The 27,541-nt window shown below is 39.3% G+C and overlaps 1 protein-coding gene and 1 long non-coding RNA gene across 2 annotated transcripts in view; one reads left to right on the top strand and one right to left on the bottom strand.

Moving 5' to 3' along the window:
* The first annotated feature begins 2,508 nt into the window (after positions 1-2,508).
* Positions 2,509-26,359, top strand: LOC135178718 (uncharacterized). Its single transcript, XR_010303706.1, has 4 exons — positions 2,509-2,633; positions 25,683-25,801; positions 25,892-25,994; positions 26,122-26,359. It is a non-coding gene; the product is annotated as an uncharacterized LOC135178718 (long non-coding RNA).
* Positions 10,740-27,541, bottom strand: part of SYNPO2 (synaptopodin 2) — an 82,730-nt gene continuing 65,928 nt past the window's right edge. Inside the window, exons 4-5 of the mRNA XM_064149879.1 lie at positions 24,498-26,677; positions 10,740-12,484 (exon numbers count right to left, since the gene is read on the bottom strand). Coding sequence (XP_064005949.1) covers positions 11,918-12,484; positions 24,498-26,677 — 2,747 coding nt within the window. The 3' untranslated portion in view covers positions 10,740-11,917. The remainder of the gene's footprint in view (positions 12,485-24,497; positions 26,678-27,541) is intronic.

The following is a 27,541-nucleotide window of genomic DNA, read 5'->3' as shown; positions in this document are numbered from 1 at the left end:
GCAGATGATCCTCAGGGAGCAGATCCTGTATTTAGAGGTCAGTTTTCTCCAGACTCCTAAGTCCAGTATATGACTCCTAAGCATAGAGAACCAAAACCCAAATTTTGATCTATAGTTCTGTCTTTGCATAATGGTTGCAGGAAGAAAGATGTTAAAATAGGAGGAGTGATAATATCTCGCTCTTGAAACATCTTTAATTCCTTCTTAATGTTGTTGCTCTGATTTCTTTCTTCACAGATTCTCTTACTTTAGAAACATTCCACAACTAGGCTCTTGTCAGATGATTAACAGAAAACTAAACTGACCATCTCATATTTTCCACTTTCCAAGAGTCCAGCCATGCCATAGATACTTTCCATTCTCAGTCTCAATATGCTGCAGATGTGGAATTAAAACTCCTTACACTGTATGGGAATGCATTGTGGAACTGTACATGTGTGTTTTACTGCACTGAGTAATTTCTCCATTGCTTTAGCTACACCAGGTGTGGGCATAGTGCCCAGTGGGGCTACACGTGCTGTACTAGCACTTTTCTATGCCTTAATTCAGATAAAGCTTATCTGTCAAATCAAATAGAAGCTACCAGCATTTGCAGATTATTTACTTTTTCAAATTCCTCTTTTGCTGAACTAAAAGGAACAAGAAGCTATTGAACACAGAGGTCTGGAGCTTCGAGTTATCTTTACAGTTCCACACCCCTCAAAAAAATACAGGCCAAGAATAAAAGATATTGGTGCAGGACTTAGGGCTTTATGAATGGAGAATTAGAAATGTAAAGCTTATTTCCCCAGAAATGTGGACTCCTTTTCACCTGAACTCTGGCAGATGCTGTTCTTTGAGGATGCTTTGAGGAGAGTTAACTCCAGTTCAGCCAAACCAAATACACCTTCAATGTGATTTCACAAGGAAAAAAGGAATGTTTATAGTATAGAGAGTACATGCATAAATACAAAGGGTGAAAGTTTGTTGCCTTTGGAAGTATTTACCTTGGTGCTGTGATGTTTGATTTAGAACAGATAGCCATGATCTGTAGACATAGGAGAGAAGCAGCATGGGTGAAGTGATACCTTAGGGAGAACAGATAGAGTGTTGCTTTTTCCTCTGTGTTGGATTTACTGTTAGAAATGAAATTAAAATAAACAGCTGTATGACATTTTCATTGTTCTGCCTGGAAGTGGAAGACAACCTGGGCATGCGTGGCAAGGAAGCTGGAAACACTGAAAGTCTGCATGTTTTTTGACAATCCACATAGTGCATTTTAATTATGCCAACTTCCTTCTCTTTCTCCAGTCTGTCTTGCGCCACTTACTCTGAGTATCTTGCAGAGAATGCCCAATGTATTCACGTATGTTAGTTACCCTGAGGCTGTTCCTTGCTCCTTTGCTATTATGGAAGTTTCATGAGCAATGGGTGTGTTGTTTTCTTTTCATGTACTTTGTCTCTTTTTCGCTAGACTTCTGTTTCCAGGAATTATCAAAGTGCTAATACATTAGAACAGTTTTTTGGTTGTGTTTTTTTTCCAAGCTTCTTGTTTATAAAAATACCATGCCAGCAAACTACATTTTATCTGCCACTTGTTTAGAAGTAGAAGTTAACTCTTTGTTAGCTTTGTTGAGAAAGAAGTGGCAAGTTTGACAAGTTTTGCTTGTTTTTAAACTAATTATGCTGCTTCTGATTAAAGCAATTTGCAAGGAGTCAGAAAAGAAACTCTTACACCATCTTCTGTGACATAATTTTTCATACCAACACATTTTGTTCAATCTGCTCTATTTCTTTACCCCAAATAGGAAGAGGGAATAGAAATAATTTTGTAAAACTGGAATAACAATTTAAAAAACTCAAACATCAGTAGGATTATCCAGGGGCACATACAGATTTGGAATTCTTTTATGCAAGCAGAATACATCTCAGCTAGTGACAGTATTCGCCTATTTTCATCTTATGATCCAAAGATTTTGTCTCACTATTTTTTCATTATTCTTCTTCTTCAACTCTACTATTATGGAAACTTCAGAATTTACGTGCCTCAAAAATTGAAGTCAGTCATGGTTAATATTTTTCTCCACAGCAGTGATTTGCCATTGGAATGGGCTGCCCAGGGAGGTGGAGGAGTCACCGTTCCTGGAGGTGTTCAAGAAAGGATTGGATGAGGCACTTAGTGCCATGGTCTAGTTGACTGGCTAGGGCTGGGTGCTAGGTTGGACTGGATGATCTTGGAGGTCTCTTCCAACCTGGTTGATTCTATGATTCTGTGATTCTATGTATTATCACCTTCTTCTCAGGTTAATGGTAGAGACTCCTGACATATCCATGCCTTCAGTAGGTGCCTTTAAATATGGCTGTGCTATTCTTTTACCTTTGGTGACACAGCTGAGTACCTTGGCAGCAGCTGAGTATCTATTTTACATTACTGTTAGGGTAGAGCCACAAAAACATGTGCTTCTTAGTAACAGACATCATCAAGACCACGTGAATCTTAATTTAAGACTAAAGACATTGCCAGTGATGATTTGGCAGTGGCTCATGAGGAAACTCAAAGTTTCTGTTAATTCGGATGGGGTTTGTTTACTTTATTGTAGACTTCAACTGAGACCAGAGAGGGGACATGGGAAAGAACAGGTGCATCCATTATGGTGAGACAAATGCTTACTCATCTTTTATTTCTTCTGATTTGTTAAAGTAATCCTTCTACTGCCCTTAGGTCAATCCCTTTTCACTCTGCTATGGTTACTATCAGTAAACAACTTATGTTCTCTCTCACAGAATTTGTTGGTTTAAGTCTGGCAGCACCAAGTCATAGCTGGATCAGTTTCTTAAATTACTAGATTGTTTCTTCAAAGGACCTGGAACTTCCTTGCTATTTCTTTTTTGAGCTGTAAGAATGTAATTGCACTGGTTGTTAAGCACTGCTATAAATAGGCGTTGGATTATAGGTGAAGGTAAGAGCCAGGAATGCCTGCGTTCAAGTCCATTGTTACCATTGTCTCAACAGCCTTGGGCAATTTGCATGTTCTTTCATTGTCATATTTTCTTCCATTTGACAATGACATCTGTCCACCCCGTGGTGTTGAGGTCAGGAATAATTAGGTAGTATCTCTGTGTTGCTCATTAAACAGTGCTACATGAATATTTCATACATCATCTTATTCATCACAAACTGTAAAAGTTTATGGCATTTGAGTGCTTTTTCTGCTGCAGCATATATTTAACTGGCTGATAATTACCTCATCTGGTTTCTGCTGGCAGGACTGATCTCCTTTAAGTGTATCATATCTTCTCTATTGAAATAGAGGCCCTGCCAGGGAGAGCATGCAGTGCGTTAGCTTATAGGGATTGTGTGCTGTTGCCCTCTGTTGGACAGCACTAAGCTCAGTCAAGGTGTTTTTCTTGGTTTGGGCCTGCAGGCTGGACACTGCAAGAATACACTAAACATTTCTTGAGGAATCTGTTTGAGAAGGGCAATTGCTTCATCAGTAGCTGTGCTATTCAGCACTTTCCACCTCCTCAGCCATTAGCAAAGATGAGATCTTCCTGGTAATGGAGATTTGCAAATGACTTTGGATTCCACTGTTCATGGATATTAACTTAGCAATTCAGCCAGCCTGAATTTTGTGTATTTTTTTCACCTAAGGAAAGAAAAGCTTCTGACACCTACAGCTTAGGCCAACCAAACAAAACTCAAGTTCTGGGAAAACGTGTATTATCCAAGTTTGAAGTGTTTAGTGACAAAACTACCGTATTTTAGCAGAAAGGAAATTCAATTTGCTAGCCAGTTTAATTATTACAGCTAAATTAGGGACAGCATAGGCTCTTCACATTGCTGAGTGTCCAAAACATGATAGTCTGTTTATCTTCTTCATAAAAGGAGAATTTAAAAAAAAAAACTCTTTTATTTTTTTACTTCTGTGATAGGCCAATATGATTTGGTCAGAGCATGAAGTCTCCAGTAGCAGAAAAATACTGTGGAATGGCAGGTCTGTTTAGAACACTGCTTAGCTCTACTGCCTACTAACTTGTCTTAGCTCTGTTTTGTTGTATTCTCCAGCTGTCTTTCTGTCTGTGCTAGGTACTGAGTGACAGGAGCCAGGATCAACTGTTTCAAAGATTGCACCAGTATCTAAAATGCAGAGAGAAGACAGAAGCATGGAAACTTACCATGTCCTACAGTCTAATATAGTAGTATCTTTCTGCTTCACTGTTAAGACATGATTCCTTGGACTTTTTTTCCCTCTCGCTCTGCTTGTCTCATATCTTCTGTGGTCTGTGAACATTCTGTGTATATGCAGGTGAGTGCATAGAATGCTCTGCTTTTTCAGGAGATATATGTGCTTTGTCAAAAATTACAGTGTATCTCATTTGCACTATAGTGTCTGAAAGGGAGATCACGAATAGTGAGAAAAAATTAAATAGGGAAAAAGTAATAAATATCAAAGTAAGACACAAACAGTCAAATTAATATCTGGGGAAAAGGTTACTATGTGCCTTGGAAATGTCCTTAATTCTCTCTGTAGTTGTTAACTTAATCCTGAAGGACTTTGTGTTCTCTGCTCTCTGGTACAGTTTCTGGCAGAGCATTCAAAGGAGTTGAAACTATTATAAAGGTCACCAGGAAGAATGAAGCTACTATTGCTACTCTCTGAATGTGGCCATCCAAACATCTACCAGCTGCCGTCCAAACCTGTATTTATACTGCTATTCATCTGAGGTTAAGTACAGAGGAGTCACCTCTAACTCCAGTAATGCACATCCAAAATACTGTGCTCTGTATCTAATATTGCCAGGGTAAATAACAGCTCATTAAAACACAGGAAAGGATGACTCATTAGTCATTTTCCTTTGGGAAAGCTCCATGTCAATTTTGAAAAAGTATCTTCCTAAAGTTCAAGGTCATTATGGCTACTAACAACAGTCAACTCTTCATCAACCCTCAGTGGATGGTCTGATTTGTTGCTGATCTGTGTCAGAAGTACAGAACTATCCAGTCTGACCTCTGCAAACTAGATGAGCTTGAAGTGGCATAAGCATATGTCTGGGGTCCTAGGACTTCATTTCTCATACCAGATCAAGTCTGGATGAGAAGCAAATTCTGGTGTGGCACTGCATTAACTTGGTTATATGGCTCCTGAGACTCAGCTTTGCATGCCCAGGCAGCATAGTTCAGAGCCATTAAGTCCTCTCAAAATTCATTGTACCACGATGTATTAATAACATTATGAACACCATAGGTCCAGACCCAGAGGCATGCATTCTCTTTCTTTCTTTGCTAAGTTGTCTTTGTGTTTTACTATCTGGCTTAATGAAAAGTTGCTTGTCATTAACCCTGTACATATCCTAATGTGACCAAAATTAAAATTACACTTCCCATAATAGCTTCATCCTTTAAAAAATATAATTTACATGCCAAAGTTTTTGGAACACAGAGATAGCTTTATATGGAGAGAGAGAGAAGGAGATGTATAATCACCTACCTCTCAGTACTCTCCACGATGTCAAAAACTATTTGACCCTCATCTGTCAAAATTTTCCATAGACTTTGCATCCAGTCTGCCTATTTTAGTCATTTATTTAGGGATAGAGTTAATTTCTTTTTAAGAATGCCTTTCTACATTCATTACACAGGGGCCCGAGACAGTAACTTGAGCTTCAACAGCATGCCAACTGACATAATGATCTGTATTTCTGCACACTGAATAGAACAGGTTCCTATCAGAAAGTGACTTTAGAAAATCTCACTTACTGGTTTTAAAACTACAGGCTTCAGAATGCTACAGAACTGCTGAGACCAGTTCAGTGCTTGTGAATTCATGATCAGTCATGTTTTATAGTCCTGCACGTTTCTATGGGAGTTGAAATCCTTGCCCTGCTGACAGAAGTGGTAAATTTGTAAAGCTCCTAATGGCTTAGCTGGAATCAGGATTTTGCTCTGTAAGGCCAAAAGATTTTTTGTTGCCTTGTTTTTCTGTTCTTGGTATTAATTTGGACTGCATTTTTTCTCAGATCAGACTGATTCTATAGGTAGATGTTGATGTTTGTATTTATTGCAACATGGATCATTGTATTTTATTTTACTGCCACATAGAAAATCTCATGGAGTTTTGAACTGCCAGAGGAAAGAAAGAATGGAAAAGGACCCTAGAAAAATAGTGGAGAATAGTATTAAACTTTCACACAAGACCATGAAATTATGTGAATCCATAGTGGGGAATTTCTGGGAACTAGAAAAGTTATTTGGTTCTTGTCTTCTAACAAGAAGGCATCTGAAACTGTTCTTTTGTGCGTGCAGGTAATTCACCAGAGAGGTTCTATTTAAGCTCCAAGTTCCAATATACAAACAACTTAATAGGCAAGAGATTTGCAGTTAGCTGTAGATAGTAAATATCTTGAACAGACCTGAAAATCAGAGTAGGTGGTGAGCACCTGATTAAAAATACTTTGTGCTCTTTATGCTTATAAGCTTTCCTGTTAGAAAAAAATATTAGAGTTGAGCATATACTCACTGTATGTTGATTCTTGCTTTCCAGAAATAGTAATTTTCTGAGATTAAACTCATATGCATCCATGAATAACAGGAGGTGATTTGGTAAAGCTAAGGTGGCTTAGCAAATTGTAATAATACTTTAAATTGGCAATTGTTTTATAGTTTTATAACTGCCATAATCCTGTGAGGTTGTCAGCACTGGGCAAGGATACCAATGCATCTATAATTCTGATTCTGAGTCTTGTAAAGCAGTTTGTTTTCTATTTTTGCCTTGGGCAAATTCTGCTTGTCTACAACCTACTTAAAATTATTGTTTACAACATACAGAATTATTTTCCCTGCCACTAGCATATCCTTAGGTTTCTCCATTAACATCTATTAATTAATCATTACCCTTCTCTCTCCATCAAAAAAAAAAAAAACCCAAACCAACAACTTAGGTGTGCTCCTGATGTAATTTTGGTCTGAATATAAAATACTTGAGTCCTTTTTTTATTTTTAGGACTGAAAATGTGTGAACAACCAGCAAACATTGTACAGCGTAATGAGCACTGTTTCTGACTCAGCAGCAACACAGGACTTCTTTTTGAAACCCACTAATACATGCAGTGAACAATGGAGACACATCACTGTTCAATTTGGGGCAAACTGGATAGCAGTCTGGAAACATCTACCCTTCTTTCTGGACTTAAAATTACTCATCACACCAAAAATTCATTCCACCAGACTCTCATTCAGTAATCAGGTAGTTTGCCAGACTGCATCATTTTAAAATGCTCTTTAAGTGTGGATGAGCACACCAGAAAATCTAGGGTGTTTTAAAAAACCCAAAGTACATTCCCTGAAGGGTGAATCATCATGCAAAACCCATGACTGTTAGCCTTGGAGTGAGATTTTCAAGCTATTGCAAGTGACTGCAGTCAAGGGAGTTATGCTGAACTGTGAATCTGGCTTATGCTTGCGTTCTTTAGGATGTATTTAAGAATTCACCAAGGAAGAATGAAAATGTAACCATGAAAAGGAATAATACTGTGTCTCATAATCTTGTAAACCCTTCATGGAGCAAAACTATTCAAATGCTATTGTCAAGCTTTATCAGTTCCTCAAGTATTACATGCATCAGTCATTTTCTTTGTATTGAGAGCAAAATCCTGCTTGCTCTACAAATGCAAAAGCTGCTCTGTGATTCATTTCACTTAAGTAGTGAAAAACTGATTTGGCTTTTCACAGATAGCTTGTACACACTGTCTTTATTTCCATAAAAGCTATTGACCCAAATAGCCTCAATAGTGTAAAGACTGAGTTCACAATTCATTCTCAATATTTATTTATTCTTTAAATTGTATGTTTCAATTAAGAATAAACAGCAAGAGAATACAGCAATGCAGGGCCAACCTACAGGAACTAAACAGAAGTTTAGATGCACATAAAGTAGACAAGGATTTCTAGTAAGTAGATGTTAGTTGCAGCTTTTCACAGTGGGGATGGCAATGTTTGAACAATAAAAACTGCTCTGATCATATTCTTTTACCCAGGTGGATTGTGCTTCACTGCATTTCCTTCCTCTGCTTAGTCAGTATTAAACCAAAATTCTACTGAATTTGAGAAGTTGCCATTTGACCTGATGTTGATTTAAGCTTCTAGAAGCTCATATCAGCATGAGGTCACCGTCAGGCAAAGTCAGTGAATCTAAAAATGGTGCAGGAATAGAGAGATTAGGCTTTACTTGGGTTCAGATTATTTAAACAAACAGACAAGAATTTAGGGGAAACAAAGTTGTGTTTCTCATCTGATTGGTCACATCACTTTATTAAATGATACAATTTGCATCTCTGGCATGCACTCTCAAATAAAGTGTCCTTTGCAGTGAGCAAAAGGTCTTTAAAAGTGAAAAGCCTTTTATAAAGAGAATACAGTCTTTCACTACTAGGTAGAAACACAATGTGAGTAGATATTTGGTTGTGTCAAAGCAAACCAGAATGAAAACAAATTATGAACAAGAGTTGTGAACATCATCACCTAAAATAACCAAAGAAACTAAATTTTCAGTTATATTGTATGTTCAAATACTCTGCATATCAGCAGAGACACCTCCAAGGGTGAACACAAGAGCAATGTAGCTAAAACACAAGGCGAATTTTCCCCTCACATTTACTGAGCAGATCTGTGCGTTCAAAAACAAATGTAAGGAATACTTGCATTAATATATTCAGAACTCACACACAATTGTCACAATTATATGATAGAAACATGTCTTGCTAGTGGAGAAATGGGGTGAAGAACAGAAAGTGAAAAATGCTGTGTGGTTCTTCCTGAAGCTCTGCCAAAGGCATTGATCGATTTGGTAGTAGGGGCCTGCTGCTTTCATCAAACTCAGCGCACAGTCTCAACCTGATTTTAGCCTGATTTCCTTTGTGACCAAGGCAGTGACCTATCTGCATGCCTCTGTGTGTCTGTCCTCCTGTAATAACCTTGAAAATGTTCATTTGTTTAATTTCTGTTAGTGGAATAGATCTCAAAGACAAACTACTGCCCACAGATCGTGTAAAAATAGACAGCTGGGCAGAGGGCAGATACACTTACCAGTGTTGCTATTGAGGGAAATGGCTGCAGTGTGAACTCATTCCTTATTAGATAGGAGAGAATCCATATGGGAAAGAGGACTAGCTAATCCTCAGCAGGAGGAACAAAAAATCTGGAGATCATGTTAAACACCCAAGTCAACCTGTGATAGGATACAAATCCACGTGGAACTCAACAGTGGTCATTTTCTTGTTCACAGAAGTATTTCATGATTAATTTCTTCTTGTAAACAGAGGAAAGTCCTAAGGCTTTGTTTCTCTTGGGACACTGACAGAAGGGCAGTGATTCCTATCCTGAACTCTTGATTCTGCCCTTCTTACATGTTGGTTGCATATTTGAAGGGCAGGCGTTAGAGTATGCTTTTCTGTATTGCTCTCTGTTGTCACAGTGTTAAATCCTTTTTCTTTAATTTGTATATTTTCTTTTTCCCTAATATAAAACTTTTGATTGCATGTACCTTAGAATGGAGCACACATTTCCTTCTGGTAGATGTGCAACCTTAGAATTCACAATGTTAGTTTCAATGAGAATTTAGAAGATAGAGATCTGATTCTGAGAGTTAAAATAATTACACTGGGTAAAAATATGCCTTAATGCAAACACATTCACCTGGTTTGCTGTTTAACAATGTGAAGGATACTATTTAAAACAGAAACCTGAGCTTGACTTGGATACAGGGACTCATTTTACTGTGGTAATATGGACCACAGTTCAGCAAAGTAGGTAAACATGATGTCGGTTTCAGGCCTTCTGTGGTACACATACACCAGTATTTCTTGAAGAGTTAATGCATTGATGGCTTTGAGTTATAAAGTCCACTGAGTTCCATTTTAAATCGTAATTTAATTGAAATTGAAAGAAAACTTGACATGAATTTCCAGGGAGATAGGTCAGGATCCAAAGACAAACACCTAAGGATAATGAGACTACCACAGACCCATTATTTTATTGGGAATATTCCCAGTCATGATGCAGAGGGACTCTGCAGAGGGAAAGGTATTTCTGCCTGTGTAGCAGGTAGATTTACACTGATTATGTGTGTGTATAACTCTGGGGTGCAAAGCTCATTTTCACACATGTCATAGCAGCCTTGCTAATGTAATTTTTCTGAATCATCTTTTCTTTGTAATTTCATACCTTGTGAAATCAGCTTGTAAGGTGCTGTAGCAATATGATCCCAATTTAAAGGTTTACAATTCCCATGTCTTCATTTCCTGCTTGGTCAACAAAATCAATCCATTTCAGGGAGACCAGAGTATTACTGCCAACTTAAACTCATTAGGGGTATATTTTTCATCTGATTATTTGCTCTTATGGCAAGTTGCAACTCAACTGACCTTGGGTTAAATTTTCCTCTTCCCTTTATACCAATTATATTTTATAATTGCTCTAATGGCAATGTCCTTGCAGATGGGAATGTTTTGTAGAATATTATTTCTTGTTGCATATATGCTTTGGTTCTTTCTAATCTAATAACTTTACTCACAGTAGACATCTTACTGAAACTAAGCACAGTTTACAATGCTTCTGCAGTGATTTTAGTTGACTCTACATAACATTTTGAGTAATGCCCCACAAATTGAGAAGTTTTGTAAGACATGGGGGTTTCATTTACTGCTTTAGCAACATCTAAACTACCCAATAAGCTTGGAATACATACATTTTTAGCCACATATTGTTTGGATAAACTGTAAATGCAAGATATATATCACCAGCAAAAAAATATTTACCGTCTCTTCAGATCCCTCAAGATAGTTTAATTGTAGCCAACTGTCCAAAGACTTGCCACTTGTACTAGACTCATACTGTGTAACACATGTCATAAACCCTCTGTCACATGCCAACTTCTGTCGAGCAGGTATTCTTCTTGAAAAACAACTTATCTTTGCCTTCCAAACTAAGAATGCAACACTAAACCTTGAGCTACCTAGGTACTATGAGTAACTGCCCAGCCAGTCAGATTACCAGGTGCTGTAGCAGTAGATGCTCAGCAAGTAGTGCACTTCACAGAGAAATGAAGGCTTTTCAGCCTTCAACTTGTTCAACAGTTTATTACAAAATTATCTTGCAATCCAGTTTAAAAACACTCTAAATGCTTCCCTCATCCTTTTTGTTGTTCAAGTATCATGTTACTGGTTTCTGTTAATAACACCTTTCTTCCTCTTGCACCCAGATTATTTGGTGTAAACCATCGTCAAAAGTGTCTTGAAATCTGTCTGGAACGGATGACTGCATAGATGGTGTGCATCTAGCATGTTCTAGGGAATCAGGTGCCATGACCACAGACATGTGCTGACTTTTGCCACAGTACTTCCTTAGCTCATTTTAAAAATGCAGTAAAGAAAACATATGGCAAATAAGCCAGTGCTTCCAACTATTTCACTTTCCTTGGAACTTTCCCAAGTCTGGTTATATTTAGTACCTTGGAACTCGCATGTCAAACACCCAGAAAACCAACAAGATCCTGCAAAATACTTCTTACTTTAAATGCCTTTATGTTACTTTTTCCCTCCCTCCCATTAACTTAACTGCAAGCACTTGTGCTGTCTCTGTCTACATCCTTTCTAGGTTTTTGTTTTGAGCATTAGTCACCCCGCTTTCACCCCACCCTTCACTCCAAGAAATGAGTATTTTTGCCTTTTGATAAACAGAACAATCTTAGGTTAGGTGCAAAACTGAGTCTATTCTAGAGACTGAGAGCCCTGCAGTCATCTGATAACTGCACTCCATTCAATCTTGCCTCCTCATCTCTTTAGTTCAGAAATCATCAGGCCAGGAAGAAACTTTCCTCCTCCAACTCAAATCTAAGGATTTTAGAGCTAGAGGAAGGGAAAATGCACCAAGCCCTTCAGCTGCTCATGTTGGACGCCTCCATCCCCTTGGCTGTGGATTGTAGTTTGAATCAGCTGTTGACAAGCAATAATCAGACCTGGAATCCATGGACGTTATATCAGGATCTGTTCTGGACTGCTGAGTGCAGTAAGCATACTGCTGCTGAGAGCCAGCCTGTGTGGTGGCACTTGGGGCAGACAGGGAGCTTTTGTGGGGTGATACAATACCCGCTTGCTTCCCTCCTAACAAGGCTAGGCTGGGACTCGAGGCTGGAGGCTCATAAGAAACTTTTTGTTTCCATTCATCTGGTGGCTCAGGAAGAGTTTTCCTGCGAGCAGCTGATACTACATTAGCAGCAATGGATTCCTGCATACTTTGGGGCCCAAAAGCTTCATCCACTAGGCCAAGGGGGGATTTCGCTGCTGCTTCCCAGGGTGTCAGTCTCTTGCCAGGCTTGTCGGCTGCTGTGTCAGGCTTGCTGAAGTAATCAGGGGCAGGCTGAAATATAAGAGGAGAAGTAGGAGATGTGGCTCGAGAAATGAATGAAGGTGGTCCCCCAGGAAGTGATAATGAGCGTCCACTGCTTCTTCCCTAGGAAGACAAAATACCAAATACAGTTGAAGCTCTCAAACAACAAAGAAAGAAGCCCCTTCTCTTCACTTTCAAACTGGCACAAAAGTCCCTGAAAGCACAAGACATGCTTGCAAGCCCTTTGTGTGCTTATGGATACTTTTAATACTGTAATTTTGTGGAAAGAAAAGTTCATATTAAAGAGGAAGCAGAGAAAGAAACAGAAACAAGGACAGAGCAAATTGAATAGTTGAGGAAAGTAAATAGATTAAAGGTAGACTTTTACTGAAAAGGTACAATTCTGCTATGAACTGTGCAGCTTTTCCTCTGCTCAGCTAGTGCACCTTGTTCTGAAAAGACCATTCTTTACCATGAAGAAGGAAGTCATCTTGTGACAATTCTGTGTGTATTTACAAGATTCTTTCAAATATGCAAGCACAGCCTCAAGATAGGTAACAGACCCTAAGACATCTGCCTGAGAACATAGCTTTGGCATTTCTTACTCTAGTAATTTTAGACTTATGCTGGTTATCACCTTTTAGGGCACAAAAAACCCCATAAAAAATTAAAGACAATAATGCAATCACTCATTTAATACCCTTACATGACGCTACTTAACCTGGCTTCTTTAAAAGGCAATGCCCTCAAAATTTCAGTACATTCCGACCCACTTATAGGAGCAATCCATTCATATTTGGCAAATCCTAATCTTCTTAGTAATGCAGCACTTTGAAACAAAAACTGTGTTCATGAGAATGTTCTGCTGCAGCAGTTGTATGACAGCATACAAAACAGGTACAGCCTTTTCTCCAAGCCAGACATGATCTCTGTGTGGCATAGACAAATTACATTGTTCTTACCAAGTCATTTCTATACATCTGGTTCCTAAACTCTTTGATTTACCACCCATTGATTCATATCCTAGAATCAACCGGGTTGGAAGAGACCTCTAAGATCATCCAGTCCAACCTAGCACTCAGCCCTGTCCAATCAACTAGACCATGGCACTAAGTGCCTCATCCAGGCTTTTCTTGAACACCTCTAGGACAGCAACTCCACCACCTCCCTGGGCAGCCCGTTCCAATGCCAATCACTCTCTCTGTGAAGAACTTCCTCCTAACATCCAGCCTAGACCTCCCCTGGTACAACTTGAAACTGTGTCCCCTTGTTCTGTTGCTGGTTGCCTGGCAGAAGAGACCAACCCCACCTGGCTACAGCCTCCCTTCAGGTAGTTGTAGACAGCAATGAGATTACCCCTGAGCCTCCTGTTCTCCAGGCTAAACACCCCCTACTCTCTCAGCTTCCCCTCATAGGAATTGTGTTTCAGGGCTCTCACCAGCTTCATTGCCTTTCTCTGGGCATGTTCCAGTATCACAACATCTCTCTTGAGGAGCCCAGAACTGGACACAGTACTCAAGATGTGGCCTGACCAGTGCTGAGTACAGTATATCCTGAGATATAAGCATCTTTAATTCTGAAATCTGGTGTGAAATTCCAGGCTTTTTCAGCAAAGGCTTTGCTAGAATTTAATTCAATCAACACTGGCCTATGTTACTTTCCTTAATTAGATTCCAAAACTTAAAATACTGTGAGCATGATCTAGATACCAGCCTGTAGTATCTGATCATACAAGTTAGAGCTGATCTAGCAATGAGTGTTCTACAAGCTTTTCTGTCACAGGATCTTGACGCATTTAGGAAACATCAAAGATATCTGCTTCATGCAGGCTTTTAAGTTGTGTTCTAATATCAGCCTTGGATACAAGAGATGGAAATGGAAAGTGACTACTGATTTGATTATTTTCAGTCAGTGGTGCTTGGTCTGAATCTCTTAAAAGTAGCATAGTGACATACAGAGATTATGTAATGAGAGTTCTGACAACTTTGTAACAGGATTATTCTTTGAAATAATAAATTCAGCATGTAAGAGTTGTTACAGGAAAAGCAAAATCTCAAATATCAGTAATTTGGAGAATATAATAATATCTTTTGAATTGGTCCTTTACAAAGGAAGATGCAGATTACATTCTTCCTAAAATTCATAGGGGTTGCTGTCATAGAATCATGGAACCATAGAATAAACCAGGTTGGAAGAGACCTCCAAGATCATCCAGTCCAACCTAGCACCCAGCCCTATCCAGTCAACTAGACCACGGCACCGAGTGCCTCATCCAGGCTTTTCATGAAGACCTCATCATCATGTACATTCCCGTAAGATCAGAAAGAAGGAAACAAAAATTAACATTATTTTTATTTTCAATAAATCTAGGAAAATTAAAGACTGGTTTGGGTTTGAAACAATCCCACTCTACTTTGTAAAGTGGCTGCAAGCTGAAGCAGTTATTAACCCTTTGGATTAAGGGGAATGCTTTTCTAATTGTTGAATTTCTTTCATCACCCATGGAAGAATTTAAGTGAATGCATCAGTGTTCTGCAGGATTCCATCGTGCTTCAGTGTTCACCTTAAGGAGGAGAAATTTTATCTGTAAACCTGCTGACTCTTAAGAGTGTTCTGGCAGTATCTGTCAAAATAACAGCAATCCAGCAGCACTCTGCACAGCAGATTTTTGTACATTGCATAGCAACTTGCCTTTGCACTAGTTTCTTGAGGTAAAAGCCATTATCTTCCCCTCCTCCCCCCCTTTTTTATTCTGAAATTGGTTATTCTTTGATTCAGAACATATCACACATTTTTTTGACACTGTGTGGTAAACAGGTTTTAAGCACTTGCAGAAAAGTATGGTTTTGCTAAATGTATCTCAAATGCAGGAACTGAAAGATGCTCATTATTGCTTGTTTTTGTTGCACTTAATTTTTTATGGTTGTTGTTGGTGTTCCTAGGCTGAAAGTCTAGGTCTGAACATTTCTAAATCCAAAGCAGATCTCTGGCTGTTATTAATATACTGATTTATGTCACTACTTTGGTGCTCAGTCCCTTTCAAACTAAGAAACATAGTCTTTGGAATTAAGGCAACATTTAGACACTAGAATTCGTCATTCATTCACTGCACCACAGCAGTCAGGTGTTGTGATACTTTATGTCATTTTCATATTTAGCTCTTGGAGATGCATCTTTTGACAAGATGTAAGAAGAGTACTAAAAAGAACGCAGCTCATAGATGAGACAGTAGGAAATATGAAGTGCAAGTAAGGGTGGTGAGACACTGGAACAGGTTGCCCAGGGAGATTGTAGGTGCCCCCTCTGCAGAGGTGTTCAAGGCCAGATTGGATGTGACTTCGAGTGACCTGGTCTAATGGGAGGTGTCCCTGCCCATGGCAGGGAGTTTGCACCTAGATTGATCTTTAAGGTCCCTTATAACTCAAAACATTTTATGATTTTATGAAATAGGTAATGATTGTTCTATTCTCTCTCTCCCTTAAGTCAAGGTCATAAAAAGAGGAGTAAAGGTTTTCCATTCTTCTCCCAGAAATCAAAGGAGATGGGAAAAAAGAATGATATGCTACCAGTATTATTACATTATCATGTATTATGTTACTGTGATCTTCTTGTGAAACAGCCATAATAACAATGTACCAGCACTTGAAGTACACTGCAAAACAAAACAGATCCTCGCAGCTTAATTTGTTGTTTGCTATTGCCTTGTGTGAATACTTTCAGAGGCAAAAGTATTTTCTATAGTAGTTATTGAAGGGAAAGCAATTTTTAGATGTCAAGAAGAGGAGAGGCAGGAAAAGAGCTGTCCATTGCAGTCAAAATGCTTGTGTGGAAAGGAAAGAACAGGGTGTTGCTGAGTATTTCCTCAGTTTCCCCCTCTGTAAATGAAAGAAAAGCAGTGCTTACCACGAGCATTTAATCTTTAACTGTACATGGTTTTCAAAGCACAGTACAGCTATGCCTGTTGAAAGCACACGGCTGAAACTTTTTGAGGCATAGGCATCTTAGCTGTCCTTGGAATAGTTCATTTCTTGTAAGAAAGAATATTTGCTGCCACCTCCTGGGCTTTCTATTGCACAGCTTAGAGGAAGATCGATTATGAAACCTGGTGAGTGAACATTTGAAAAACAAGTGCAAAGTTGATCCTTAGTTCTGGCCTTGGCGTTCTGTATGAACATTGAAAGGATTTTAAGTTAATATTAAGTAAATGGATTCCCCTTGCCCCTAAAACTAAATATTTAAACATTAATTATACTTGAAGGGGAAGGCACAATCATTGCTGAATGTATCAGAACAAAAAGATAAATGAGTCAGTTCCTTATATGTTTTTGTATAACATATTTCTAACTGAAATTTTAAGTCTTAGCTGTTTGGGTTTTTTTCTTATTCACTTCATCCCAAATGATGCAACTATTTCAGATTCATTTCAACCAAATGAATCTGTGTAGTTCAACCATATCAAAGAGTGAAAGAAGGGAAAATACCTATTAGTGACAAACATTTTTAGTGTCTTTTTCCTTAAAAGTGGTACCACTGCATACTTGAGAACTGCCTTGAGACTGATCTTTGTAACCAAAGTTTCTCACATTTCCATGGAAACTTGCCTATGTAGCTGGAACCAGGGAGCTTTATATAGGCTCCATAGGAACATTTTGCTTTTTACAGCTAGTTCCTGAGAACTCTGTTAGCAGCAGTTATACTCTGTCAGGCTGGAGGATTTCATTCATTATTACAGGTCTAAGGTCTTATAGGCTGTGATGTCTTTGGGCACTAGGACCTAGTCTTTGGGTCTAGGACCTGGTCTTGGGACTAGCATCTTATGGCCAAGGTTTCTGAGCTTGAGTGAGGAACTTAAGGAGTGGAAAACTGATCTGCATAGCTCACTCTGAGTCTACAATGAGGAGACCAGGGAAAGAAAAATATGAAGGAATAGGGCAAGGAAGATACATTTGGGGAAAAGAACCTGTGCCTATTACTGTAATATATTCTTCCCCAGAAGGATAGAATTTTGGCACTTCTGCCCTACCCAGTGCAATTTTAGGGATTCATTCAAGCAAAGGAGTATATTGTGCAAAAGATGATTTCACTGGTTGGATTTCATAGCTAGTCACTGAGGATTCTCTTTCTAGAATTCCATGTGGGGATGTGTGATCTGTTAGCTCTCACAGTTAAGAATCACAGTAACCACTTCATGTGCTATTGGACTCTGAAAATTCTAAATATCCTGAGTTGGACACCCAAAGTTACCGACTGTCCTAGCATCTGTGCCATGCACTTCACGCATTATTTACTCACAGTGTAAGAATGAACTGTGGTTTAAAAATTACTTGGATACTAAGAGAAAAAAAATCTATGAGACAGTAATTCTGCATGAAGAGCACCCTTTGAAGAGTTTACATTAAGTAGGGAATGCTGCTAAGCATGAAACAGAAGCACAGAACAGTAAAGAGGTATTTGTCAGATGGGCAAGTACCATTCTGTGCCTTGAACTGAGTCGAGAGCCCTACAGGGAAAAAAAATAGCAGATGATGACATGATTGCAGGTAATGTGGCCAGGCAAGCACCCAGGGGGTTGGATTAAGCTGATATGGCAACATGAATTCCAAGTGTCTCTATTTGCAATCCTAGCAATAGTGTTTAACATTGTTCTTTCATAATTATATTCACATAGTGTCAGGTGTTTGCTTCAGTGCTGCTCCCATAGCAGTACCAGGTCTGTCAAGTTTCTCTACCAAAACACCTCTCTGGAAGAAATCTTACATGAGGACTATTTATCACTTTGTACATCTGGAATGCTCACAGGAGTACAGTGCAGGTGTTAGTTTACATCACCATGGAAAGTTACATTGCTGCCTCCCTTTTTATGTAATCTTTTGAATTTTTAATGGATTATCATCATGATTTTTTTTCCTCGTTTGTCACACCTCTGCACTTTCTGACATCAGCCAAACAAGCTGCAAGAAACTGTGTGGAAGCCTTGTCTGAATACACAGTCCAGTCTGGTTCATAAAAGGCATTCAGGTGACATGGCTAGGAGTGGCAGAAATACCTTTACATATAATCAACTGTTACTTAACCAAAGGAAAAACTAAACTGCAGACAGATTTTGAAGTTTTCTCGTCACCTGCTTAGGTTCCACCTCTAAGTTACAGGCCCAATATGGAAAAATTACCAAGACTCTAGAAAGAAGAATAAGTGCATCAAGATGCCCACACTTTGCTTCTGTTCACAGTATAAAGCCATGTACCAACAGCAACCTGCACAGTAAGACTGTATGTACCCTCCTCACAGATCAAAGGAAAAACCACTAGCAGTTACTGATGGTTTGAGGAGGAAAGAGGGGTTGGATTTTTGCAAAATCTTTCTTTAATGAATTGAAAATATTTTCCCATAGGTTGTTACTGTAAGAAAAAAAATTCACTTCTAATATAAGTATACTGCATTCTTTGCTTTGCAATTCCTTAAAGCTCATACTGAAATCAAAGAGCACTCTGCTGCACGTCAGCCTTTGCAGTTCAACATGTGTTACATTTGATTTCTGTCATGTCCTTCCTTTTCTTCTGTTGTGCAGTTTTTAAATCAGTTAAAATCTATTGTTTTGGATGCAGATGGAAACATCAAGAGAAACACTCCTGGTGTTCAAGAGTTGAGGCTTAACAACTGTTTAGAAATGACCTGGTTACTTTCATAGCAGCTTTTCTTTAATTGCCTGGAGTTATAAAGGGGCTCCCTGACCTAAGATGTCTGTCTTAAAGACATAGAGGAAAAAAAGAATTAAAAAACAAATATCAATGATTCTTGGTGAAAACACTTAACTATTGTTATATTTATTACCCCACACAGGAAGCCTTCATCCACACAGTCAAGCTGTAAGCATGGTTTAGGAAGTTATTTTCCTCGTGGCTGAGTTTCCTCAACCTAAGGGAGTGTGCAGATATTATAACATACTACCACGTATGTTTATGCAAGTTCCACATGCACTGAAATGAAAAGCAGTTTGTCAAGATCATTACAAACAGGAATAGATCCTTTGGAAACTGCAGAGGATAACAGGTGACTCGCTTAGCATGCTGTGTAAAGAAAAACTCTTTGCCTGCCTTACTCAAGGAAGCAAATGTTAAAACCATGGAAATATCATCATATGGTTATTTTTAGATGGTAATGGAAGAGTTCAAGTCTGTTTCTGTGGAGATGTTTTCAAGAAAATATTTCACTGAGCTTAAGGATTTTTCCTAGTTTTAAAATAATTTGATAAAAACCCTAAAGTGCTTCCTGTAGAAAACAACCAGGCTGGAAAGCACTTGTCAGGCAGCTTATGAGTGACTCCAGCTCCTTTCTTGTGTAATTACATGCACAGGTAATGTTTGCTATAGACTAAGAGCAGTCATCATGGGTACTAGGAAGTTGTGATGGTGTGTTACGAAATTTTCAGTCTCACATTTTCCCAATAAATCTACCAGGAAGCAGTCATTCAGAGCTTCTGAATCACAGGCTTTTGAAGATTTCATCATGTTTCTTCCTTGTATAACATTTCTATTTCAAGCTGAGCAGAGTCACGACAGAATATGGTTATGTCAAGCCATGTAGTTAAGAGTTGCACTTGCCATGCTGAACTGCCAAACCAATCAGTGGAATCCTGGGCGTTTGACTTCAGGCAAAGGAAGTTGAATCACATTTTGTTAAAAAGGCAAGACCAGAAGAGTGGGTCTCTCTAGAACCAATAGTTTCTTATTCTAAAACCTACGAAATTCGTAAAAATATCCTGGAAAAAGAGAGGAGAGAGATGTTTTTGGACCGTTAGTTGTGAAGAGTGCAATTGGTTCACTGATTATTTCCCTACCTCATGGCGTACAGAGGATTCCTGGCAGAGACGCTGGAGCAGCAGAGCGTGATGGTAAGGCTGCTCCTTTGTTGAGATGTCATCCTGGATACTTGATAAACAGTGTTCCTGCCACATCACATCACCTGCTGTCAAGTTCTCTTAGTAATTGCTAATCATATTTTAACAGAGTTCACCTTAGTACTTTCAAGGGGCTATATAGGATAATATCACTGTTGTCTCTCAGAGCGATGCTTTGTCAATAGGGCCCGCTTTTTGAAAGCTCATTCTTTTGTTTTTGCTGGGTAGGAAGCACCATTTTGGTTCTTTCACAGTATCATTTTGTAAACAGTAGAGGAAAAAAAGTCATGCAAACACTCTGTCATCTAAGAACAGTCTAGCAAATTTCAACAAAAGACTGGAAATGCTCAGCCATCTCTGTGCAGAATAATTAACCCCTTCTTACTGATTTCTTTCTTCCCCTATACCTTCAGTATTTTACGATCCCCTGACAGGTACAGAATAGAATAGAATAGAATCAACCAGGTTGGAAGAGACCTCCAAGCTCATCCAGTCCAACCTATCACCCAGCCCTAACCAATCAACTAGACCATGGCACTAAGTGCCTCATCCAGTCTTTTCTTGAAGACCCCCAAGGACGGTGCCTCCACCACCTCCCTGGGCAGCCCATTCCAATGGGAAATCACTCTCTCTGTGAAGAACTTCTAGCATATATCCAGTCTAGTATTTGACTCTCTGCATTCTTTGCTTTTTCCTGGAGTTTCCTTCCCATTCCTTGGCTCCCTCTAATACAAAACAAAACAATAATAATAAAACCCCCACTATATAGATAAAATTAACCATTGCAAGTTGCTGTCCTTTCAAAGTAAAATTTCAGATGCTTTCTCTGTGCCTAAATCATTCATTTTCTTGACATTTCAGCTATGTTTGACATCATTAGCTTTTCATTTGGACCCAGGACAATGACCAGCTCATTTTTTCTCTAAATACCTGCTTCAGAAGAGATTTCATATTGGATAAAGTTGTTACTTTAGATAGACTGCTCTTCTGAAATATTAATAAGAATTACAGACTTACCTGATCTGTAACAAGTCTTGAAGCCAAGCGCTGTGCATGTAGAATGGTGTGTGTATACATCGAATTGAATTCCCAGTTGGACTTTGAATGGGATCTGAGCCAAGTTAAGATGAGCAGTTCACTGGGGCTTTTGCTCTTAACTCTTGTCAGTGCTTTACAAAATCCTTCTGTCATTGCTATGGGCCGCATTAAATACTTTTATTTCTAATAGCAAAAAATCCAACCCCTAAATTTTCAGCCTAGATTTGCTTCCTTTTCTTCCTCACAAAGTCAAGGGGAGAAAGGCTAATAGCTATATTTTATCTTGCCATCACAAGATGAAGACCGTTTGCTTCTCACTGTAAACATGCCTATGATTTAGTTGACTTCCAATGTGAATTTTTGGGTTGTGTTGAAAATGAAAGAAGGTGACAATTATGCATTTCTGTCTTTTAAGTGAGTTTAATTCCAGGCAGATGACTCAAGGAACTGAAATGTTCTGTTTCAGGCCATAGCTTCTTTCAACCTGACTCTAGACTTTCTGGATAGCTAATTTCCTTTGCATGAAAATATACCATAGCTTTACCTCTTCTTTCTTCTGCTGATAATTAGAACATTAATGCTATAATTGGAAAGTTGTATGACATAGAGGCCTATATATGCTAGAAGTTGGATTTCAGTGATCTCCATATTTCACTCAGGATACTCAGCAGCTGGGGATAAATTCCAAAAGTTTCTGACTCGTGTCATGATGTGTAAGCTGCTGTATCTTTTTAGTAGCCATAGGCATTGACAGCAACACTTGTGGTGGAAGTAGAAAGCTGCTTAAAATCTCCTCATTAAGGAAATATTCTTGAGGAAATTGAGTGAACAAGTATAAAAGTATGATTATCGTTTACAGATGTGTTTTACAGGAGGAGACTGTAAAGGCAATACGGGGCTGATTGGATTTCTGTATATGTCTCTAGCAGCACTACTTACCTTTGGCAGGGTTTCTTTGTTCCATGTAGATACTAGTATCTTAAACTTCTGCCTAAAATAGTGTATGCACCTTCAGATAAAACATTCACTAGAGGGGAGGAGAAAGGAAAGAGGAGGGAAAGGGCAGAGGAGGTGGAAGGGAATGGCAGAGAAAGGAATAGTAGGGGAGGAAGGATATTTCATATTGATAAGGTAGCATAAAAAATAGGTTTACCCTGTACATTTAAGTCAAGCAAAAAAAAAAAAAATAGCAACAAAGCCAAAGGGGAAAAAAAAAACAAACAGGCAGAGAGGAAAGGGACAAGTTTAATGATAGAAGAAAGATACAGAGAGTGGGAAACAGGTAGGAGATCTCTAAAGGATTAAAATATTGCTACCCTCTATTTCCAGGTATATTCAGTGTAATTGTTTCTTGAGTTTTACAAAGTTTTCTTTTTAAAGATTCACAGATCACTGCTTCTTCTTCTTCTTCTTTTTTTCCCCCCAAATCTCCCATTGTTCTCCTGAATTTTAAAGGGGTGGATCACTTGGCCTTTCTTCAAATACAGTCAGTATTCCAATCCAAAACTTAAAGGAGAAGGTAGGATTGTGGAGACCCAAAATTGAGAGTGATTTTTATTGGCTTGGTTAGACTTTGATTCCAAGTCTGTTTTCTGCATGTACAGCCAAATGTGTTCTTCTCAGCTTTGAGTGCAGTTCCCATCATGGGACCAAGCTAAGGTGATTCTGATCATCCATGGGGAATGTTTTCTTCATTGAGATAGACAGTTCTATTAAAATGCCTATGATATAAAAGATCCATATCTGGTCTGTAGCTAGCTGAATGATAGTTTAAACAAGTATATCAACACGTTGTGCCATCTTTACCCACAGAGTGATGCTTTTCCCTAGTTCCACACTTGGGATGGATTTTGGTACTTAGTTGTGTGAAACAAGACCTTGTTTCATACATAGCATCACTGATGTTAACAGGACTGCTTACTGAAAAGCATGCTAAGCTATTCCTTGATTTCAGCGAGACTGTGTATTCACTGCAGTATTATACAGCAGGTTTCAAGAGCACAGGCACAAGAGTTTTCTACAGTAGCAGTATTTAAATCCTTAGTCCCCAGTACAAGAAAAAGGTGAAAGTATAAGACCAGAGTAAAAAGATTTAAAGAGGGAAGAAGCACCATAACGCCCCAAGTGAAGAGAATAAAATGTATATGAGAGACCAAAAGGAAGACATTGCCATAGTTATGGTTTACTGTTAAGTGCTCCCTTCTGTGGCATATGCTACTCTGGTTGCAAGAATGAGTACTCTCCAATGTATGCATCCCTTCAGTTCTCAATCACCGTACCTTTCAAAGAAACTATTGCATTACACTGGAACTGCAAAGCCCAGCTCACCTCTCTGACTCTTCAATAATTTTGATTTACTGGCTTCCATCTTACTGGCTGGATTCAAGGCCAACTTTGGTTAAACATGTCTGCACTTGGGATGTCAAATTTCCCCAAAATGGGAAATCTTTAACAATTTTCCCATCTGTCTTTCCAACCTCTTTTAGTCTTCAAAACACTCCAGCATCTCTTATAGCACATTCTCTGTGAAATCACAGAGGCAATTCATGATTTGGATCACAGCTGATCCAGATAGCTTACAAACTAAGCCCCTGACTGATCAATCAGATTCCTGTGGAAGGACCTTTGAGCCACAACAGATTTTGGTTGAGTTCTGTGGGGCTCTGTGCTGGCCAAAGGTCTATCCAGTTGTATTCTGCTAGTGATCAGTCAGAGTACCTATTTTCTCTATGTCTCTATTTTATGCTATGTTAGTAATACATATTACTATTAATATCTTTTAAGAAGGCACTTCTTTTTTTTAAAAAAAAAAAAAGTCCTCAACCCCCCTAGGTCATTAGAACATAGATGGAGAAGGGGGCAGAAAGAAACCTCTTCTCTATTAATTTGATATACCAGGAATATGGCTTACTGTTGTTGTAGTCCTAAAGCAAAAACCTAGTGTCCTGCTTACTTAACGTGGTGGTGTCTATTTATTTCAGGATGTTCTGTGTATAAAAATCTGGTAAGAATTTTTTTTCATCTGTTTTGATTCCTTAAAAAAGTTCAAATATTTTGGACCCAGATTGGACATGATGCATCTGATACCTTTGGCACTGATTGTGTGCCAGGTTTTACCACTGCAAACAATTGATTGCAAGCAAAATGGACACTAAGTTTCAGCTCTCAGGTCTACTCTTCAATAGTTGATGGCTTCCACACCTGTGCAGTGACACCAGCTTTCTTTGCTGAAAATTTTGGCCTCGGAGCAGTAAACAAAGATGATGATGTGGTGGTTTCTGGCTTAGAAAATGCAGAGTAGCCTGTAAGTGAATAGGATTCATTGACTGGGAGGGAGGCATTTGACTGGAACGAAGGTTGTGTGCTGTAGGCTGGCACGGAGTACACTGAAGATGCCCGAGCATGAGGAGGAGAGCCAGCAGGAGGTGGTCTAAAAGGTAGAGCTTGCTTTGAAGTGGACAGCTTCGATGTCTGCTTAATAGCAAAGCTTTCCTTAGTACTGGGAGGTTGAAAAGTAAATAAAGATGCATCAAGTTGATAAGGTTGATGTTTCATAATATCCAAAGTATTGAGACCTTTCTTAGGTTTTCTCTTTGTATTTTTGGTAGCAGCAACAGACTTAGAAGAAGGCTTGATAGCACCAGGAGGATAAGATGGGCTGTGGATGGGATTATAAGCAACAGGTGGAGGTGCTCGGACATTAGATGAATATTTCCAAGAGGCTGGTAAAGATGGAGTTGGAGATGAGGCTCGTGCCATGTTTGCTTGCACAGTCTCTGAATCTACCACATACTTCTCCATCCGGGAGTGCCTTCTGGCAAATAACTGTGCTCCTTTTCCACTCATGGCTGGTGGCATCTCAAAGGGTGGCTTTGTTTCTCCAGCAGCTGGTGTGATTGGTGTTTTGGGTGTGTGATTTGGACTCGCTAACATGGCTTGAGGCCCTTTGAAAGGACCAGCTAAGTTGAGAGTATTTGGGGGATGGACAGGAGAATGAGGGTACTGTGGAGATTTCGGTGGTGCAGGATAAGCTTCCTGAGGTGAGGCTGGTGCTGGGAAAGAAGGAGCCTTGTTAGGAGCCACAGATGAAGGTGACCAAACTGGTGAAATTGGAGTACCAGCAGCAGGAGGGATCTTGAGTGAAGGCTTTGGAGCAACAGGAGGAGGGGCCTTTTGTTTAGATGCTTGAGTCTGCATGAAATTGCAAGCTTCTGCTCCCAAACTGAGGTAGTCTTCTTCAGGTCCTGACTCAAAACCAGCTCCAGTACCTTTTTTGCCTTCTGCATTGTGTACGAGGGACAACAGGGCAGGATTAGGACTTACTTTAGGTGCTTCTTTGAAAGTGAACATAGGTTTCGAAGTGCTTCTTCTCTTTGCCTCTTGTAGTATCCCAGTTCTCTTGGCTGGCACTGCAATCCTTTCATCCCTGGATGCTATGCGCTCTGTAGGCTCAGTGGATGACCACACAGAGGGAGCAGCTCTGCTGGCCACGGGGGCTGAAACAGGTCTGTATAGAGCCTCAGGGGGTGGGCTAACGGAGCAATAAGGCGGTGGTGCTGGTATATCTGACAGAGGACTAGTGACATTTCTTACAGGTGAAAATGGTGCAGCTGCTCGGTTTTGAACCCCAGAAGAGAAGGGCTTAGCTGTTTTATTCAAAGATGCTGCTTTTTGAGCTTCAGAGGGCTGAAAAGAGAGGTTTGTATCTGGTGCTAAGCCAAAGCCATTTTGTTGTACCATTTTGTTATGATTCTGGCTCACGTCTGTGTAGCTTTTGCTCACACAGGTCTGCTGTCTTGACATTTCTTCTTCTTTTGTTTGATAGACTGAAGAGCTTACTTTCTGGAAGTTCTCTGATGTGGTGGCTTCTGTTCGTTCCTCTGTGTGAACTGTGTGTGATTTCATCTCCTCCTGCTCAGCTGTGATCTGATCCATTCTCTGCCTCCTCTTGGCAAACATGAGGGCCCCTTTACCTGTGCTCTCTGGAAGCGTCTGCATCTCCTCTCCACTTTTTGTCTTCTTTTCAACCTCAGGTAAACCACTATCCCAGTCAAAAGTCACAACCTTACCGTCGTCAATGTCAGAGAAGAAATCTTCATCTATTTCTGACTCACTTGTTGCAAGCAAATTCACTTCAAAGGCGTTTTCTTTGTCTCCCTCTTCACCTTCTTCTTCTTCACCCTCGTCTTCGTAACGTTCTAGCTCTCCAGTACCGTAGCTGACTAAAGTATATTTCCTAGCCCTTTGACGACGCTTCTTGAACATCAACACCCCCTTGGAATTGGGGTTGGGGGCTGCTGTCAGTAGCAATGCAATACTTTTACATTTAGATTTGGCTTCTTTGACCTGCTTCTCTGACAGACTCTCACTTCGACGGAGCCCTGTGGCAAGAATCAAAGTCCACAGTTAATTGCATGGAGCCCATGAAACTCTAAGGAGACTAAGAACAAAGAGTTCTGCATTTGTCTGTACTGAAATTTGCCCAATGTCCTCTTCCTCCATCTTAAAATATTTATTTTCTTTATATGGAGAGTTCATTATGCTTAAGCTTTTCCCACAACATCAATTGTGTTGTAAATTCCATACCCAGCATTCCATAAAGTCACACCCATGCAAGTTCAAAGGTTACATCACTATCATTAGGACATTTTTAGTTCAACAGGAGCATTATGTGTGTCTTTATTTCTAGCAGTCCTGATTTTTGTTCCCTTAAGTAATCTCAGCAGCAAGAGGCAGATGATATTTTATTTTCTCATTTATTCCATTTCTGTGGTCTGCTATTTACCGAGTGTTTGACCACAGTTCCTAGGGTCACAGCAGATGCTGTCAGCCAGGCAGGCTCATCACTTAACATCTGAGACCAAGTGAAACTGGGTGTGATCTTTCTGACAGTGGTAACAGTTTCTGCCATTTCTGTGTTTATTTTACTCATATGAATTACGAAATGTGTGTAGCTGCTGAAAGTCAGTATGCTTCTTTGTGCTAGATATTTAAAAGCAAGTATATATTCACAAAGGCATACACAGAAGCTGTTAGCCATGGTACTCAATGAAAGTGGGTTTTGGTCTTTTACAGCCCAAAGCATAATTCAAAATTGTGTAGTAAGTGTGGATAATTTTACAGAAAAATCTGGCAAGAATGAATATACATTTAAGAACTAATCTTAAGAGTATCTGTGAGCATATGTAAGGGATGTGTATTTCTTAAAGCCTAAATTACTGTTTTCCATCAAGTCATGTGGAACA

Source organism: Pogoniulus pusillus, chromosome 10, assembly GCF_015220805.1.
Source record: "Pogoniulus pusillus isolate bPogPus1 chromosome 10, bPogPus1.pri, whole genome shotgun sequence".
NCBI classification, from domain to species: domain Eukaryota; kingdom Metazoa; phylum Chordata; class Aves; order Piciformes; family Lybiidae; genus Pogoniulus; species Pogoniulus pusillus.
Note: the sequence above shows the minus strand (reverse complement) of the source record. Positions and strands in the feature narration are given on the sequence as shown.